The sequence below is a fragment of the Poecile atricapillus genome, chromosome 7, assembly GCF_030490865.1.
Source record: "Poecile atricapillus isolate bPoeAtr1 chromosome 7, bPoeAtr1.hap1, whole genome shotgun sequence".
In the NCBI taxonomy this organism is placed as follows: domain Eukaryota; kingdom Metazoa; phylum Chordata; class Aves; order Passeriformes; family Paridae; genus Poecile; species Poecile atricapillus.
Window position 1 is genome coordinate 14,933,262 of NC_081255.1, and position 19,636 is coordinate 14,952,897.

Below are 19,636 nucleotides of genomic sequence, written 5' to 3' on the forward strand. Positions count from 1 at the left end.
TATTCAAAACTTACACACCCAAATTCCACTGAAATATGAGCATCCAGTTCAAAGTAAGTTTTTGAACATCTCTCACTATGATTCTCCCAATCCCAAAGCACACTATACTTCCTTCTTCTAATACAGGCTTTGTTATTATATCACCTTTCTCATATAGCTCTTCCATCGCTCTCCAGGTTTCAGCTCGGACCTCTCGATTGCTTTTACCTGGAACTTGTGCATCAGGCCAGTGAATCAAATAAAGATCTAAAAAAGAAACAGAACCAGACTGCTTATTAAAGTGTCCAAAAAATAAATGTATCAAACCACATGAGACAGTATTTTCCCTCCACAGTGGCCCCTAACACATGATCATCATAATAATTCCAATTACTACTCAGTGGATGTATCTGGATACTGGATGTATCCAGTTAGTTGAAATAAATTAATTCTATAACATCACATAAACAGCTAAGGGTAGCTGAAGTCACACATGTTCCACATGTTTAGGTCACTGTAATCAGAATTTCATGGTCATATATGTACATAATACAACTTTCCACACATAACAAGCCCTATTTAAATCAAAAGTATTTTGCTCACTGGAATTATGAGTGGACTACTACTTATTAAGTGCTGCAAGTCTTCCATTTCACAGAAGATAAATATGTTTGACAGTTCTGTAGATATTTTATACAACCTCAGCAGTGGGTCTGTCTTTTTCCTTTCTAAAGAATACTTACGAATTTCTGTTGGAAACTATAGCACATTCTTCATGCAGGTTTTTTTGTCTAAGTTTCATGTCAGCCTTTGTGAATTTTTAAAGAAATTTTTAAAAATCATATTTTAATAGAACAAAATTATGCTTTATTACATTTTTTTGAATGTTAGCATGATTTCAAACACAATTACGATTTACTACTGATGAAATTATCATAGAATCATAGAACCTTTTCCTAACATCCAATCCAAACCTTCCCTAACACTGCTCCATGCCATCCCTTGGGTCACTGGTCAGCAGAGAGAAGTGGAGCTGCCCCTCCACTGCCCCTTGTGAGGAGGCTCTTTGTGTGCTGTCTTCCTGCAAGAGAAGACTGCCCTTCGATTGAAAAAGGAAGCATTTCCAACATAAATTAAAAAATGTACACGTACTGGACTCATGAGTTCCAAGGCAGACTTAAATTTAAAAAATCACAAATCTGTAACTCCTTTACAAGTTTGTAGACACTGTTAGACATTCTGAAGGAGAAATTTAGAGATACTTGGAAAACAATTACATTTCTATTTAAATTCTAACTGCAGATTAAACAGATAACTGCAGGTATCCAAGTAAAACAGGTTTTGGCCTTTGTTGCATATATTAGTCTGATGAGAAACAGGAAAAGAAAATAAATAGATGACTGATATGTGTACCATTTTTGGAGTGTTTTTATAATATCCCTTTTCTGTCAGTTCAAATAGAGTTAAGAACTAAAAAACCCAACTTGTTTGCAATGAGAAGAGCGTTTTGTTCTTAGAATACACTACGCTCTACGCCGTTCATTTACAGGACTTCTTTGTGAAAATACAGATCTTCTGCTTTGGGAATCATCAAAACATGGAGAAAAAAAAAGACAAAATTCCTCTTATTCACAATTTAAGGATTACACTAATGATTACTCTAACCATGGGTCCCTCTAAAAATACAACTTCAACCTTGATTTAAGATGAAAATGTAATATGAAATTAATCATAATATACCAGCTCCAATTTTGGTACATCATTGCAACAACGAAGTGCTTTACTTACCTTAAGAATCTAATTAGAACAGTACAGAATTCTGTACAGAAAATACATTAGAGATGTAGCAAGAAAAACATTATTTTGGATGTGTCACAAAATCCACAAGCTCCATTTGCACTTCCTGATATCAACCACCCATTTAAATACAATTTTAAACTCTCAAACTGTTAAATACAATAGGTCAGAAAAGCCAATAATCACTCATATATTATCACCTGCAGCATCTGGTTTTGCATCACATTTAAGGAAAAAGTTGCTCGCTCTTTCCCGTTTTATCCATAAAATCCACTTCCAATACCACATGCAGTCTTATTGACCTAAATCTATCTAAATTACTTCTTTACTAATTTCTCTGAGCAATGAAGCTGTATTTGTTAAAAGTAAATACCAATACATGGTATTAGAATAAAAACCAATTCTGTGACATTTAACTGAAAACTAGTATTGGGATATTGATTAAAGCATTTGGTGAAGTTATGTTCAAAACTCAGGAGTACTCACATCCTGTTGCCAATAAAATTTCTACTGATTTATAACAGACATAAACCCAAAGGATTACCTTTAAGAATCGCTAATATCAAGTGTTCATTCTGATCCAAAATGATACATGCTACTGGCGCTACTTACTGCATAGAGACTGCCATGTTTGTTTTTAAACTTTTTTGCTTGTATAAAGCAAGTGTCATATATAAGCAGGTGTAAATTACTGGGATCTGATACCTACCTCCCAGAAAAATGTAAGAATTACACCAGAATTAAACCAGACTAATAAGAACTGCTTAACTACTAAAAAAAAATCCATTTAGCAAAAATAACCAAACTTCAGCAGAATTTCACCACCAGTTACTGCTTCAAAAGCCTGACAGTTAGACACCAGAGTTTGCAAATACTCACAGAAATAGTTACATAATGGATTTCCACAGACACAGACGCATTGTACTCAGCTCAGGAAACTGAAACATTGTCCAAAGAAAGACTTTCAAGAGCTTTGATAACTGAGAGGTCTCTGGCCTTGGACATCTGAAGAAAATGCAACACATCCCCTTTCTCTGTATTAGTGTCTGAGGCCTCTGATGCAAACAAGACTAGCTGTTAGTCCTTTATTGTAGAAATGTTTTCTTACCAGGTACACCACGCCCATATCATCTAATTATGTTTACTTCAATTTAGGCTTTTTCATTGAAATAAAAGTTACTTCATATTTTAAAATATTGGCATTTAGGACTAGAAAACATCTCCTGGATCACCAGGTACAGTCTTCCTGACTGCAAAAAGTGTTCATGAAAGATGCAGGGCAAAGGTGCCTTATCTCATAGACAAAGAGTAGAATAGTCCTTCTGCCAGTCATGTGGAAAGCACCCCAGCACAGCCAGGACCTTACTTCTATTGCAGCTGTTAGAAAACTTTCCCTCATACCTGCAGGCCAATAAAAACAACAAGCACCTCACAAACCAAGGTCTGTGATTTCATCTTTATTTGTACACACATTCACACCTTACACCCACACACACATTTTCTTTTGCTTAAAATATTTTCCCTCCTGGGCTACTGTGAGAACACAAACACTCTTAAATTCCTTTTGGAGGCAAGAAATTAGCTTTAAATCATTGACGGAAATAGCTTAAAGTTATAGTAATCAAGAAATATATAACTTTATCACTGAAGGTTTTTAAGAAAAGACTACATTTTTGTTGAGAATGAGGTTGGTGTCTTGTAGCATGGGAAAGATTAATCAATATCTTGAGATGCCTTCTAACAATGTATTTTTAAAAAATAATCTTAAATCAAAAAATCCATCTTGATTCACAGTATCAGGAGAAAGAAGGAAAAACCTCCAAACATTCACAATCTGGTTTCATATTTAACAGCATTTTAAAACATCCTTTGCAGACAGTCAGGCTGTAATGGTGCAGCAGTGAGCAGAGGCCTGAAGGTCATTAAATGTCAATGCACAGTGGTGCAGGAAAACTAAAACTAACACTTGCTTTCACACAGACACTTAAAATAGAATGGCTTATTGCTTCTTAGGGTTGCAGCACCTACAATCAACACACTTCCTCTTAACTGAAAAGTACAGGGCCATTTTACACATTTAAAAGCCAACATGATGTTGTTGTGGAAATAAAATTCTGCAATTCTATGCAAATTCCTAATACAATGTTTTTTTAAAAGTCAAATTTGACTAAAACAAACCTAGTCCCATGAAAAACAAGCCCGGCCTTCTATGAAGCCTAAAAGCAAAAGCATATTCTGCAATGCTTCCCAGCTGTCTTAATGCTGGGAATCATATTTCCTTGCTTTTCTCAACAGTCACTCTACTTAATATCGATATGATGTATTTTTCTTTCTCACTCAATCCTTTTGTTTTGTGTTTGCTTCTATTGAACAAGGATCAATGTGAAACAATCTACAAAGTGTTTTGAAGCATTACAGAATCTGAATTATGATAATACACTAATTTCATGTTGTTCATCTATTATAATGAAGATGCTGATAGTGCATTTGTCCAGCTCCAGCTGGGAATTTTTGATAGGGCAGATTTTCCTGAATGGAACAAATTTGGAACAGTCAAAAGGAAAATAAAATTGTTTATGAATTTGGTAACCCTCAAATCAGCATTCAAGAAGTTAGAAGCTTGGATCTAAATCCAAAGGAATGTATTCTGCTACTGCCAAACCTGTAAAATCTGCTGCCATTCCATATTGGTTTACTGTGACTGCTAGTTGAGGATCACATTTAGAAAATGCAAGGAGTGGAGTATCTGTTACAACCACTGACCACAAATAATACAAATTTCCATCATGTCATGGATATATAATCTACCAGCTCAAATAAAAATCTTGGAACACTGGTCTCCTAGTACCATTTGTCTGAAAAATGTTCACTGAAAAGGCTTCATAAAAAGTATTTTACATGGAGCACTTTTTCTCTTAAAAAGCTGTGACTGCTGTAAACAGTTCACATTCCATAGCCTGATAATGCACAGATTTATTAATTCCTATTAGATTATTTCTCAGGTTTCTTATTCAGTCTTTATGGATGAATGGGGTAACTCATAAGAACACTCAAGAAAATTAACAAAGACCTTAGCTGCACATTTAGCTGCCAGGGCTCCTGTAGCTTTTTCTTTTTGCACTCTTCTGAATAACTAACTTTCCCTCCAACATAAAGATCTAACATCACAGATTCATTATTTAGGATCTTTCAGTTTTCTTTACAAACTATGTATCTTTACAGATGATGTGAACCCCCACATACTTGTTTAATACCATAGAATGAAATTAGAGAATTCTGATTTATTTGATCACCATTGATTTAGGTCACTATAGCAGACTAAGTGGCTCAGGAACAGCTTTATAAATTTTTGAGACATCTCCACATCAGTGGAAGAAGGGTGAAGAAGGAGGTAAAATAGATGAGGTTATTAAAGAACCAAAACAAAAATATAAAAAGAGGACAAATTTAGTATGGAGACTAATAGTGCAGGCAGCTGTACATTCCTAAATTGGTCTTGGCAATATGTGCACAAGAAGTCTCAGGTCTGAACACATCTGACAAACAAGTTCTGTTTATGCCATTCCAAGGATTCACTCACGTGGTGACAGCATATTTCTTGCTCTCAGATACTCTTTTTCTTCTTTCAGGAATTTCTGCTTAGCAGAAACTCAGTTTTTGTGTGAGCATTTAGTCCAATCTACTACCTGAGATAATAAGTACAACTTACAGTACTAGAAGGAATCACTGCAAATGACTTCTTGGAAGTGAGTCAAGTTTTCCTCTCATCAACATTCAGCACCAGTGCCAGAGCAAGCAGAAGAAAAAAGAAAGCAAACACAAAATGTAACAAGCAGAAAACAGACAGGAGGAATAATGTTATTTCTCAATTACAAGAAAAAACTCAGGGCTTGAAACCTTGTTTATGAGGGTCTCATAGCAGTGACCTGCATTTGTACAGGACAAAGAAAAAGGAGTTTTCATTCATTTTGTATTATTTTGTACCTGTAGAGGAAATTAAGGGATACATCTCCAGAAAGAATGGAGCCAAAGATGTGCACACAAGTATCTCTGTCCTTGACATATAGAAGTTTTTCCCTGTTCACCTTGTAAAGTACTCAAGCAAAAAAAAAGGCAGTGAATACAGCACACAGCTGCCATTAACATTATACATTATTAATTCAGCAAAATTCACATCCTCATTGAAGTGTATTGCTAAAATAAGCAAATATCATGTTTATTTTCATGTACCTCCTCTCCTACAATCTGTTGCAAAGAATTAATTGGCATCATTACTGCAACTCTGCCTAGCTAATAAGGGAGTAATAATATCACATATTTGACAAGGAGTTTATGATCAGGGTAAATTTACAAATGCACTGTTAGTTAAGCTTTTGGTTTTCTAAATTCTTGTAGATACTTCTAACATTTTCTCCAAAGAATATTCCATCAAATAGACCAAACCAAAGACGGTATTCAGAATTTTAAAAAGTTAAAAGACCTACAAAGTAAGTTTTAGAAAGAACCTCCATTCCTTGAGAAAAAGAAAACAGATCACAGAAGAAACCAGCATCTTTGTCACCTCATTCCCAATATATTATTGGTAAGTTAATGAATCCTTATTTCATAGGTTTTGAGTGTTTTTAGCAAAATATTAAAAACTAATGTAGTTGCTCCTCAAATAATTTAATAAAAAATACCTTTACAAATCTTTTGCAACAAGAAAAAGCACTCTACTCTCAATTGCATGTATATGAACTTCTAGAGAGCAGAACAAGATACCTGCAAATGTGTAAATAAAGGTAGAATTTGGTTTCCGTGACCCATCTGTACTACAAAAAAAATTTTTTGCAGAATTTATTCATCTTTGCAAGTACTCCCATGGAAAGCACAATAAATGAGCTATATGTAAAAATCCATACCAAGATATTCAACACCAAGTCTTTCACATGACTCCAAGCAGGCCTTTTTTGTGTTTTCATAGCCATAATCACTGTGCCACAGTTTGGTAGTTATCCAGAGGTCCTCTCGCTTCACACCACTCTCTCTGATGGCCTTTTGGATGAGCGACTCACAGCCATATCTTTTTGCTGTGTCAATATGACGAATGCCACATTTCTGCAGGGCATGGACCACTGCGGCATGGGAATAGCCACCCTGGTGGGAAGTACCTAAACACACAAAAGCAGAAGTGAATTGTCAGCAGTGAATTATGAGTGGCATATTTTATAATTGTTTTAAATTTTTCATTTTTCTTTTTTCTTTTTTTAACATATTGTCAGAAAACCTTCTTATTTAATTTTCATTTCCTAATAGTAAAGAAGTGGGAACTGACTGATCTTTGGGCTTGGAAAATACATGAAGCAGGAGAAGATGGTGCTGATCAGAAGCAACTCTATCAAAATCAAATATCAACAGCATTTAAATGTAGAGAAGTGATTCAAGGAGGTAGGCTGAATATCATCAAAGAGAAAACACACTTTATGGAAAATTAGTATATGTCTCTTAATTTTCATACAGAAGCATAACATTTATAGATGAAAATACTTTTAAAAACATGAAAACCTCAACAACTTTTAAAATCATTTACTTTGCAAAAAGTCTATCCTGAAATTTTTACTCTGTTGAGCTCCTGGTAGCTTGAAATCATTATTACATTGTACAATCCCAGGCTGGGCCATAGTGCAGGTGCCATTCACATAATGTCAAATTCAGCAGTAACCAAAACAATGGAATCCTACAAATGAGTTACAGAATGGGCATGCAGCGAGTTTCAGTAACAAAATCCTGTTACACTGTCATTGTGTGGGGATTCATTGGACGTGTATTTTGCATGTCAAGGGGACGGAAGGAGGAGGAGACTCAGCAGGAAGAGCAACCAGCAGGAGGACTTCAGATAAAGAACTGGTTGAGAGCAAGGAGGATGATGTTTCTACTTACCCTTTCCTGTTAGTTGTTTTTCCTGCCATAAGCCCCTCACCCATTCACCCTCACTCCACACACTTCCCACAAACAGTATTTTCTACAGTTTGTTGGAGGAAATGCTCAGCCAGTTCCAGTCAGCTCCCAAAGTCACCTCCTTCCAAGCTGATTAGTACTTAAAGGCCCTCACGCTGTAAACAACAGGCAGCACGAAACGGCTCCTCACAGACTTGAGACAAGGCCCTGAACAGGCCACAGCAACAGGGCTTCAGACACTGCTAAATCTAAATAAATGAATAAAGAACTCCAGGTTAAAGAATTATTTAAAGTGAAATGTGTACCTGCTCTTACCCTTCTCTTTCCCTCCAAACATGGTACTTATTTCAATGCTCAAAGTCATTTAAACTAAGATAAAATATGGTCTGATCTCCCACCCAAACACATCAGGATCACAACATCCTTCTGATCACAAAAGGACAATTTTCACTTTACATTTGAGACCAACAAAATGTGGAGTAGTGAATTCTTGAGTTATCTTCATGGATTTTGAAGTGATGAAACTGTAATATTACATCTCTACAATTTTGACATGCACATCATAAGTAATTTTCTTTCCAAACATAAACAAAGTTTTCATGTTCTAAAAGATAAAACTTTAAATCTTTTTTTTTCAAAGCCACTAATAATGATTACTAGTTGGCTTAACTTTTGAGCCAACTAGAAATAAATGTCTCTAAAACTTGTTTTACATCAAAATAACTTCAGCTAAGTCAACTTGGTTTTCAAAATAGCTATTTCAAAATCCTCATGAATTTTAAGAATTCTTAGTTTAAGAATTTTAGATGATTACAATGCTACTACATTACAATTATGGGCAAAGACTATATATGCAATTTTACATTATTCAAATCCTATGGGAATTTTATTACAGAATTATATAACTAGCACAGAAAAATTACTATACTTCTTCACAACAAACCCTTCACTTTTAATATGCTGGTACTGGTGCAAAATAAATGAGGTTGTAACTATTGTGTCTGTTTCTGGCTGAATGGACATTTCTAAGCACAGAATGAATGGAGTTCATTTAGAGGTCTTGCAAATGGACTCAGACTCTTCATGCATAATGGATTTCAGTAAGAACATTTAGGACAAACAACTTTTTTTTTTCTTTTTTAAATTTAACCCTTTAATTTAAAGGGAGAGAGTGGTTAAGAAGGAAAAATCAGAATAATTTTGTTATTGTTCCCCATTCAGTGATGGCATGCACACTCGTTATAGAAGAAATAAAGACAGCAAGATCAAGCTGGAGGAAATTATCTCAATTTCTATGCCTAAAAATGAACTACAACAGTCCTGGTGCACTACACAGTAATTAAAAAGGAATCAACAATTATTTAATATTACCACTTTGCAAGCCAACTTAATCATGAACAATAGGCTGATAAGTTAATTTTGCTACAAATATAACACTTCGTGACTTCAGAAACCACAGTTTTCTTGTGTTTACACATGTGATTAAAGAAGTTACAAGTCATAGATGCAGAAGGATGACAAAAGTGAAGTGACTGAACTTACTAATTCTTTTTCTATTAGAAATTCAAACAATGCTATTTGAATTCATTAACATTCTTACAGGTTTGGGATTCATTCACCTTTGCTCACAGAGATCTAATTCACACTGAACATACATACTTAAAGACAGAATATAATCATGCATTTAAAACTAGTATCAACCTGCACCCTTTCCATCCCCTTCCTATTTCTAAAAATATTTAATACATTTTTTTCCCTAGAATTTGCTGATAAGAAATAGGAATTCCTTTCATGAAACTATCTCAAATATAAGCAAGTTTGGGAATGCTTCCTATTTTTTAGCTAATATTTTAACTTATTTCCTAGGGAAATAGCACTGTTATCTCACTGACTGAACTAAGCCAAATTTGACAGATTGCAAGATGTGCAAGACAATTACATTCCTATGGATTTTGTGAAAAACTGGTGGTTGTAAGGGACAAGGATACTGCAGTGAAAATATGGATAGGTCAGAGGACACAAATCCATGGAAATCAGGCTTACTTGGTTACGCTGTTATTTTGTCAGAGTTACCACTTTCTCAGTACCCTGAAGAACACCGCCATCAAAACTGGAGTGAATGTTCTGACAACCCATAAAATGATACAAAGATTATTAGACAGACTCCTGTTTACAATGCAGCTGCTACAGGGGGAAAAAAACCCCAACATGTCACTCAGCAACACCACCCCCAACACCTCAAAAACAGAAAATCAGCAACATCTTGACCCCTGACCCCACCAAATATGTAAAACAAGTAACAAGCCACCCACTATCCCCCCTCCCAGATTTATGCACAATCTCAGCTCAGCCTCATTAAACTTTCTGTTCTCCCTCACAAAGCTTCAGAACTACAGAGAGAGAAATCCAAAGCACCAACAGTTTTTCAAAACAGAGCCAGGATCTGCTTTCTCTCCCTGCTTTCTCCCTCTCTCTGTGGCAATGTGAAACAATTATTCATTTGAATATATAAAAATGTCCAGTGACATGAATAACATTAGCTACTTGATTCCAGTGAAATAACATTAGGAAAGTTCCAGCTGGTGAAACTCCAGCCAGAATATTTAGAGATCACATCAGAGATTAATGATCTTCTGACATCAGTACTAAATTTAAAGAGTTGACAACACCTGTAAAAATACCATTCCTTGCTTTTTTTTATCTCCAAGTAATCACTTAAAAACTCTCAAAAGCAAAAGCTCAAACATTCTTTTTTCAACTTTTACACACTCACTGTGTATATATGGTATTGTATATCATACCAGGCTTGAAATACTTGATTCTATTAGTTTTATTACTACTATTTCAATATTACATCACTAAAACATATCTTATGAATATATTGAATTTTTTGGTGTTCATATAGTTTGATCTCCAAATTACCTTATAAGAAAATGCGATGATAAAACATAATACATAATGCAAATGAACATAACACATTTCAAGGTTGTTAATGCATTCACAAAACCACATGCCTCTTCTATGGAAAGGCTCAAGGACAGACAATCCTTACTTGCTGTCTGTCTTATATCCTCCTTCTGATTTTGTATTCATATGATCCTCTGACAAGCTGACTAAGATTGCTAAATGGCCAAAAAAAGAGAGTACAGTTTCAGAATTATTCATGAACCTGAATAATTCCTCAGAGAGGAAACCCACTAAATTTTGGGCAAGGGATGGAGCAAAACAAGTTTCCCCTTTAGTAGCAGCAGTTAAATAATTTGATTTAATAAATGCTTTTATTCAAATTAAAAAAAAATAAAATAAAATCACACTTGTGTCCTAGCCAGTCAACAAAGTATCAGAAAGACCTTCTCCATGAACTTTTCTCCTGAAGCCCTTCTTTCTGTTACATTCCCCAACACCATCCCTACAGCTGCTCTCAGACAAGCTGATAATGTCACACTAACTTTCTATTACTTCAGCACTAAAACCCAAGTGTTTACCACAGTAAACTATTTGGCATAGTTTTATCTAACAGGGTCAGTTACTCTGAAAATCCTATGCAGCTTCTGATGACACAGTATTCAAGGATCCTCTCTCTTCCTAGAGTGTAGAGCTTCCCTCTGCAGCAGGTGAAACCAAAGTCAACCTCACAATGAGGTTACCCCACTCTACAATTCTCATGAGGCAACCAGAGAGTATTTCAAGGTAAGAGATCCACATTGAATAACAATTACTTTTACAAAGTAACTTGGGTATTTTATTCAGAGTACAGGACTGGCACCCAATGTGCATATAAAATAGGGCAGCTACTCCTGAGGGAATGGAGCCTATGGAGACAAAGCGCTTCTGGAAAAACTGGAAGGACACCATCAACAATAACTTAAAGACACTGAGCAGACTCCCATTTTGTAATCAATGGTTTATAATTGGTCAGAGCAAAGGCAGCACACTGGTTTATCTAAAACTCAGTCAGTTAAGGCAAGTTTCTCTTGCCTCTGTAGAAGTTATTTGGATTATGAATGGCTTTTTTTTAGTATCTAAGTTTTACTTCGGTAATGCTTCCCATTCTTCTGTTTGCTTGTTTGTCTACTGAATATGATCCATTGCTTAGTGCAAAGGTGTCACTCTGGGAGTGTTTTTCCCCTGTGCAACTCAGAACACACTAATAGAGTTCAGTAACATGAGCAAAAAAAGTAAGCATGGTTTTAAACTCTGCAATTCTACTCAGGCAAGTCTACACAGGCACCAAGATACAAATGCAGGAATACAGCCTTGCCTCAAGGCATGAGGGTAGGATAGAGCCATTACGTGTTTATTATGTATCCAGGGAAAGGGAAGCCAGAATTGCAGGTTTTCTCTCTTCCTGAGAGGAAGGAAGAAATGGCAACAAGCCACTGTTGACAGAAGCACTCTATTCCCTCCATCCCAAAGAGGCTCTGACTGTAAAGGATATTCAGATCATCTACTGTAAAATGACCACACATTTCTGTTCACTGACCCACCATTTATCTCCTCAGAAGCTCAAACAGAGAATAGGTGCAAGAGTAACTTCTCAGAATGTGTCTCGTGGCAATCCCAGAAAGTCTGCAAGTGGCATCTGGTATCAGTGGGATGCTATTGCTCTGATATGGTCATATGGCTCTGATATTCATTAATGGATTTCTGGCAGCAGAAATAACTATCACCCCAAAAAATGCAAATTTTCTTTTCAGCAATAGTAAAGAGATTACCACTGGAAAAGTGCCAGCTATTTATATTATTCATCTGTAGTAGTCAAATATTTTAATCATGCAGGATCTATCAATAAAATCCAGAAAGAGATCTATACATTTGGAAGGCAATTATGAATGTGTAATTCATGTACAAATTTCATAAGCAGAGCAGCAACACACATTTATTTAAATGTCTTTACAGACAGACTGCCAAATCTTGAAGCCTTTCTTTCACTCCACACTTTCCCACCACCGTGAGAACTATTTCTCATTAACAACCAAATTGGTTTCAGATGCTCTGCTATAAGATGTTACCTTAGAAACCATTTGGTTAAAGACTGTGGCTTCCTTCCATAGAAATCTCAAGCAGTGAAAAGGCAGATTTTCTGGCATAAATCAAATCCAATTTCTAGGGTTCACTAAACCTTTTCTCCTTAGAATAATGTTTTGTGACTAGATCTTAGCAGTTAATAGTGCACGAAGAATTGCTGGTGTGAAGCAGTTTTAAATTATTTTCATTCTATTCCCTAAACTCAGTTGAAATTACTTCCAATACTTACCATACCTGGACAGAAACTTTAACTTCATAACTATTAAGGATATTTACTATGTGCAGCAAATAAACAGACTGAACAAAAATATTATTTCCTTCCTTTTTAAAACATGTACTTAGACTACTCTATCTGATAAGGATGATATTGATTAATTAACATGAGACATTTGGAAATATTTTACAAATGAGACAAATACTACCACTGTGACAAACCCACGACAAATTTTTTTCTCCTCTATAAAACTTCCACAAAAAAGAATGATCAAAAGAAAATAAAACACTAAGCCCATATTTTGTACTTAATTAGAACATTATCAAAATCATTCCTATGAAAGATTGACTTAAAAATAAGTTATATAAATTACTTATGATTATACTTAGCCAACATCCAATTATGTAGACAGACAGCAAAATTGAGATGTGCAGTTGAACATGAGGCCAGTAAGTCAAAGCCACTTAAAATACTGTAAAGATAAAGAGAACTGTGATTTGTAGTGACTCATAGCTTTACACAATGAAAATATATGTACAGTAATTACCATTGTGACACTATAATTCAAGCTGATGGGTAATTTCTGACATCATACCAGTGCCCTTTTCTTGCAAAGTGCACTTGTGAATGATGACAGATCCTCCTCCTGCACTACCACCTGACACTATGAGAGCTGAGACGCACGTGTCCTACTGGTAACTAACTGTGTTCATGAGCTCCAAGGACAGCAACAACCCAGCTCCCCTGAGTGCAACAATAAAGAATACTGCTGAATAAATGCTTATTTTTCCCCACGTCATCTTAAGAATTTAAAATGCATTTTCTAACAGTTTCTATGACAAATAACATCTTCTCTAGTCCCTCCTCTCACACTGCACATTCAGCCTTAGAACTTTACACATTAGAATGCAAAGCGCCTCCATTCAGGCACTAAGAACGACAAACAGACCTTCAAGTTATGAAACTGCTGCAAAGCCACAAAGAGGGCTTTCCCCTTTCTCTCCCTCCTTCCCCTTTAACAAGGATTTTGTATTACTCTCTGTGCTGTACTTTGCATAAACATTAGAACTGAAGAGAGTTCAGGAATTAGTACCTCCCTTCTCCCCATTTGGTGGCATAAGGAACTGCTGCAATTCAGGTTACAGCAGCATGTGACATCACCATTCAACACTGCCAAAACACTATGCTAGCAAGCTCTGGCAAAGAAAAAAAAGGTATGATGACTAAAATCTGCTGCACGAAGGATGAAAGATAAAGCTTGGCTTTCTTTTACCCACCCCCCAATTTATTTTTTTAATATCAAATTTTATTTTTCTTTTTAATATAATTTTCTTACACTAAACGAACACACTGAAACACAAAAATTATATATACTGGAGCTTGCTTCTCTGTTAATTTCAAACTACTTACAAATCATTTGTTCTTCTCTTGGGCAATTACGCTTGTAACATTTAAAAGTCTTAATGGCAAAGGAACGTTAAAAGCATACACATGAAGTGCCTCTGCTTTTACTCATAGAAGTTTTAATTATTAAACAGTGGTAGAAACCTAAATTGATTTATTACTTAGACTTAGTGAAGGACATCTAAAATTCATCTGTATCACATCAGCAATACAGTGATTACCAAAAAGAATCCAGCGTGAGAAAGGAAGCTATTTTTCTGCTATTAAATCACAGTTTATATGCCATAATATAAGGCAAAATCCCCAGCAAACATATAAAAATCTGGCCTCAAAGATTTGTAGGTGTACAGGAGAGCAGAGACAAAGCAGCAAATTCCCTCATAAAAAAGGAGAATATTTCTGTACTGTGTAGACTCTGATGTAAGCAAAAGTTGGCCCGGCATTTTGCTCCAGCTGCATTTATTAGTATCCCTTAGAACAACACTTGTAGAGCGTTCAGTCTTTTTTAAGGAGTAAAACAGCACCAGGCTGGAAGGAGGTGAAGCTGGAAGAAAGCAAAGAAGGTAGGAGCTCACCAGGTTTAGTGAGGTTGGGAGAGGACACTGCTTTGCTCCACTGTCTACACACGCCCAGCTGCCTGGGATATTGCCACATTCTGCACAGGAGAGAAGTTAAATATCTGGAGGCCCCCAAAGATCAAGTACAACTTCTCAAGGTCAGATCTACTGAAACAGTGAATGAATTGAGACAGAAAGATTTATAAAGGTGGCATTTTGTTCATCACAAGAGGCTATTAAGGCAACTTGGTAACCATGGGTGAAAAGCGGAGCCTCAAGAGAATAAAAAAAAAAAAGGTTGAGACATAAAACAAAGGGAAGAAATAAACAGCCAATTCTTATTACAGGATAAGATTAATAGCAGCAAGTGCCATAGGTCTTGGTACCAGGACCACTGTTCCATAAATTTCCTTAAGAACCAAAGCCATGAAGAAACAGGAGACATGAATTAAAAAAAAAGAAAAAAAAGGCAGTAACAGTAGAAAATGAAAAAGAAAGTGAAGGCTTGACTCTACTGCCATTGAATTGAAAAGAAAAATCTCATTTTATTCCAGTCCATCAGCACTGGGTATTTTTTTGACCACAGCTAAGCTTAAAAATGAGAATACGCAATTCTGGGATTAATAATTAAGAAGTAACTGGATTAGTAATACATAATGGAATGTTAAAATACTTCCATTCAGCATTAAATTTATGTAGCAGTTTGATGAAAAAAACCCCAACACAACCTGATGTAATGAAAGTGGAGCAATCTGATTCTGTGCTTTTTGCCAGGATGTCTAATTGTTGTGAAAAGAGCTGGGAACAATACAAGAAGCCCTGAGTGGCTGCAACGTAAATGATGCAATGTCTTAAAGCAATCAGCAAAGTAAAAATCAGTCAAAACTTACTTTTATGAATTTATTTACTCAGACAAAGGTACAGCAGAGTATCAGGAACATTATCTATGAAACACCCTGAAATGAGGACAGAGATATTTTAGTGGTTTCCTCTGAGTCTGGAAGGACTGTGTGTGTATTACTTTCCTCCAGGCTTTGGCTGTTTGACCAGAAGCTGCTCTAAGCAGTACCTGACTGTTTTTCCAGCTACAGTACCTATAATAATGATGCTGGGCAATCTTGAATGACCTTCTGCAAAGAACATTATAACTACTGATAAAATACTCACTGTGTTTAACCTGAGTAATGCAAAATGAATACAAATACTTGATTATTTTGTTTAGTAATTGCATCCTGATGGCCCTTCCCAAACAATGGAATTGCAATTAATTTTATTCTTTAATAGGAGGGTATAATTTGAGACTTTTTTATCTCATCAAGTTGTTATTAATTCCAGCTTCCCCAAAGATTACGTAGGAAGCAACATTACACAAAAAGATTCTATGCATTTTTTGTATCACCAGCACATTTTTACAAGAAATCCCTGGCTACTTGAGCAAGCCACCTGAATTTAATTAATACCATCCCTAGAAATAGCCCAAACAAAACAACAAACACAAATTAACAAAGAAAAACACACACGTATAAAACCCTGTTCTAATGGGAATATAACTACCATATAAAGGGGATGAAGAGAGTTCCAATAGAAAGTACCAAAACAATCCTGAAGAGATGTCAACAATTCAGCACATGACATTGACAAAGGTTGTAATGTTTCAGTTACAGGAAGAAAAGCCCTTGTGCTACTAAATTATAATCAAATGCTATAGAGAGTGGCATTTTCACTCCTCAGACTTGAAAAAAAAAGGAAGTGACAACTGTGCAAGTGAGAGCTTCCTACTTAACAGAAGTAAGCATGAACAGTTCAAACTTTGCATTTTTATTCCAAAACCTGACAATATGCCATTTTGACAAGTGATACATTTTCGAGGATGCTGCTTTAGGTAAGCACCAAGTATTCTGCAGTTAGGAAACTGTAAGAATAAATTTTTCTACTATAGTACAAAGTCTCGACAACAGATTCTCAGACACATGTAGCTCCTATGAAAAAGTGTAACTACATCTGTAACTTCTAAATAGTGCCACATTTTATATCAGTTGTTTGCCACATACCAATCTTATTAGCAAGATAGCAAATGTATCCTTTTTCTAGCGCAATCTACAGCCACTGTGAGGTAATGTACTGTCTGGGGCATAGATTTACACTTGAGACAATTATTAGGGCCAAAATGTCAATTCATTTTAGACTTAAGCCTACTCAAGTAGAAAGCAGCCTTTGTAATGAAAATTGACCATAAACATGCCTGACCCTCTGCACATGAATAATGTTGGCTAACACAACAGTTAGCATTAAACCATATGAAACATAAAGTTACCAGCAGTTTTCATAGCCATATGATAAAAAAGGTGCAGATTATTTTTATCTGTTAATTAAAACTTTAGCTATACATCATATTAGTAGCATAAAGGTGAGCTGCCTTATAATATGATTGTTTGGGGTCTCAGGAAAGTCAGCTTGCTTTACCATTGCAAGTAGACTGGTCTTTTTGCCAGACACAAGACACTAAGAATATGCATCGAAGTAGACAGGAAATTTTAGATGTACACAATTTGGCCTGTTATTCCAAGTAGCTCTTCAGACTAAACACAAATTTTGCGTACTCCATGGCCTTCTCTGGTGTAAAAATTTGTCTTGCCCACTGGAGATTTTAATGGAAATGGATCCTTCTCAGTAGGAACAGTTTATGCAAGAGCACAAGGCCCCAGAAAGAGAATGGTAACCTAATGAAAGACTTAACCTCCTTCCCCCCATCTCCCCTTTTGCATCAAACCTTGACCAACTTACTGAACTTCTATACAAATGACAAGCTGTGGCATGGAAACCCATTTAAAAAAAGGAAACCAAACCCAAAAAACCACCATCACAAATACCTTTTGATAACTGAAACTTGAACAAGAAGAGATATTTTTGACAGAATGCTTTTCCAGTGTGCTGTTGCATTCCCTTGAGAAACATGTTCTGGCCAAGAAACACACTACCTGTCTCCTAAGTCAGCTCTCAGATACTAAAAAAGGGGTTTCATCACCTTGAAAACAACTTGCAAAGCTATCTGAGCTGCCTTCCAGGTGACACAACTGCATAGTTGAAACCATCTTTATGCATATTTAGCATATTTATCTCTCTGAAGCTTTTAGAAAGATTATCTAGCAATAGAGGCAACATCTGTATCAATTAAAGTTGTCTTTGAGACACCAGATAACAATTAGGTCTGCATGTTTAGAGGGATAAGAAATGACAAACAAATCCTGCAGAAAATGGCCTTGCAGAAAATGCATTTTCATTTAAGGAAGTTTGCTTCTATTTCATATCCAAGTAAATCTTTCGTTAATGCAGTAAGACTGAAAGGAAAATAAGCAATTAATGTGGAAAAGAGAAATGAGAACAGCTACCATAATGATCCCATTGTGTTGGCCTGCGTATTGTGGTATTTATAGCCTGACCACAAATGCAACTGTGGCAAGTCTTCAACTTTCTTTTCTCCCTTCTTAAATTCTCAGCATTTTGCAGCATATATCAATGATTTCCTAAAATGACCTGACTGGTTCCTATCTATTACACAATCCTCAAAGATCTGCAGACCGTACAAAGCAATATGTAAAGCATTACTCTAGCAAGACAAACAAGTGAAATCAAAAGAACCAAATCCTGCTCATGACAACACCACCACTGTAAGTCAAGAGAAGTTCCTTGAAAGTCAAGAGAAGCTCCTGGAAAGGCATACCTGCCAGAAGTTACTGGGCCAGAAAAATTCAAACTGGATTTTCTTGTATGCCACTACCCATTCACTGCGGTATGAGTTCAGGTGTAACAATAGACTACTCAGAACTTTCCAATACAGCAAAAGGACAGGGAGCAGCTATTGGGCGGACAACAGAAAGGAATCTTTCTGCATGTCTACTTTCTAGTCAGTTTATTCTTCCCATAACCCAAGAAATGTATTACTACCTCCAATAAAAAGTTGGTTCTGTAGACAGTCTGAAGCACAGTTCAGCATGTACTGAAACAATGGACATATGACAACCAAGTCCATTCTTTAAAAAAGACTATTTACATTCCTTTTCCTTTAATGTTATAAAAATATCTCCAAGAAAAGTAAATTGGCAGTAAGTGTTACAGGTTAAAGTAATCAACCAAAAAACACAAAGAGAAAAAAAATAGTAATTTTTGAACAACATAAGCCATTTTGCTCACTACATAGCAACTGTGCAAGAAATACTAAGCTGCATCAAATATTCATCATCATCAACCACCATTCCCTTGTGCCTCACAGATGCTAAGGTTCCTACACGGGATCTCAGTTCCACAGGTGCAGTAAGGTTAATTCTATCATAAGAGTCTGCTCTAAAGAAAAGTCTGCTCCCAAGCCTGGTAAGAAAACACACCCAAACCACCAAACCACCGCACATCGCCCCGGGTCAGATGGGAGGGGAGCGATGTGCTCGCAGCACAAGAGCACGGCTCCCCGGCAGGCCCAGCTGGTCGCGTTTGGCAGGAGCACGAGGCTTCACTCGGCAGCACAGGGGCTCTCGGCCGAGCGCGGGGCCTGCCCGGCTCAGCGCGGGCAGCTCGGCAGGAGGCTCCGGTCCGGGCTGCCTGAGGCGAGTCCGGCTGCGGGCCAAGGGCAGCGTGGAACCTGCCGAGCCGGCCAGGCCGGGCCCCGGCGTGACCCCCGCCCTCTCACAACGCCTCTGGCAGGGAGGCGGGCTCTGGGCGGGCCCAC

At 36.6% G+C, this 19,636-nt stretch overlaps 1 protein-coding gene and 1 long non-coding RNA gene across 2 annotated transcripts in view; both read right to left on the reverse strand.

Moving 5' to 3' along the window:
- LOC131581212 (uncharacterized oxidoreductase ZK1290.5-like) overlaps positions 1-19,636 on the reverse strand; it is a 45,224-nt gene that overhangs the window by 25,452 nt on the left and 136 nt on the right. Inside the window, exons 2-3 of the mRNA XM_058843243.1 lie at positions 6,678-6,926; positions 145-246 (exon numbers count right to left, since the gene is read on the reverse strand). Of these exons, the coding sequence (XP_058699226.1) occupies positions 145-246; positions 6,678-6,926 (351 nt within the window). The remainder of the gene's footprint in view (positions 1-144; positions 247-6,677; positions 6,927-19,636) is intronic.
- LOC131581214 (uncharacterized) lies at positions 13,666-19,630 on the reverse strand. Its single transcript, XR_009278031.1, has 3 exons — positions 19,299-19,630; positions 15,807-15,872; positions 13,666-14,151 (listed from the first exon to the last, which is right to left on the reverse strand). It is a non-coding gene; the product is annotated as an uncharacterized LOC131581214 (long non-coding RNA).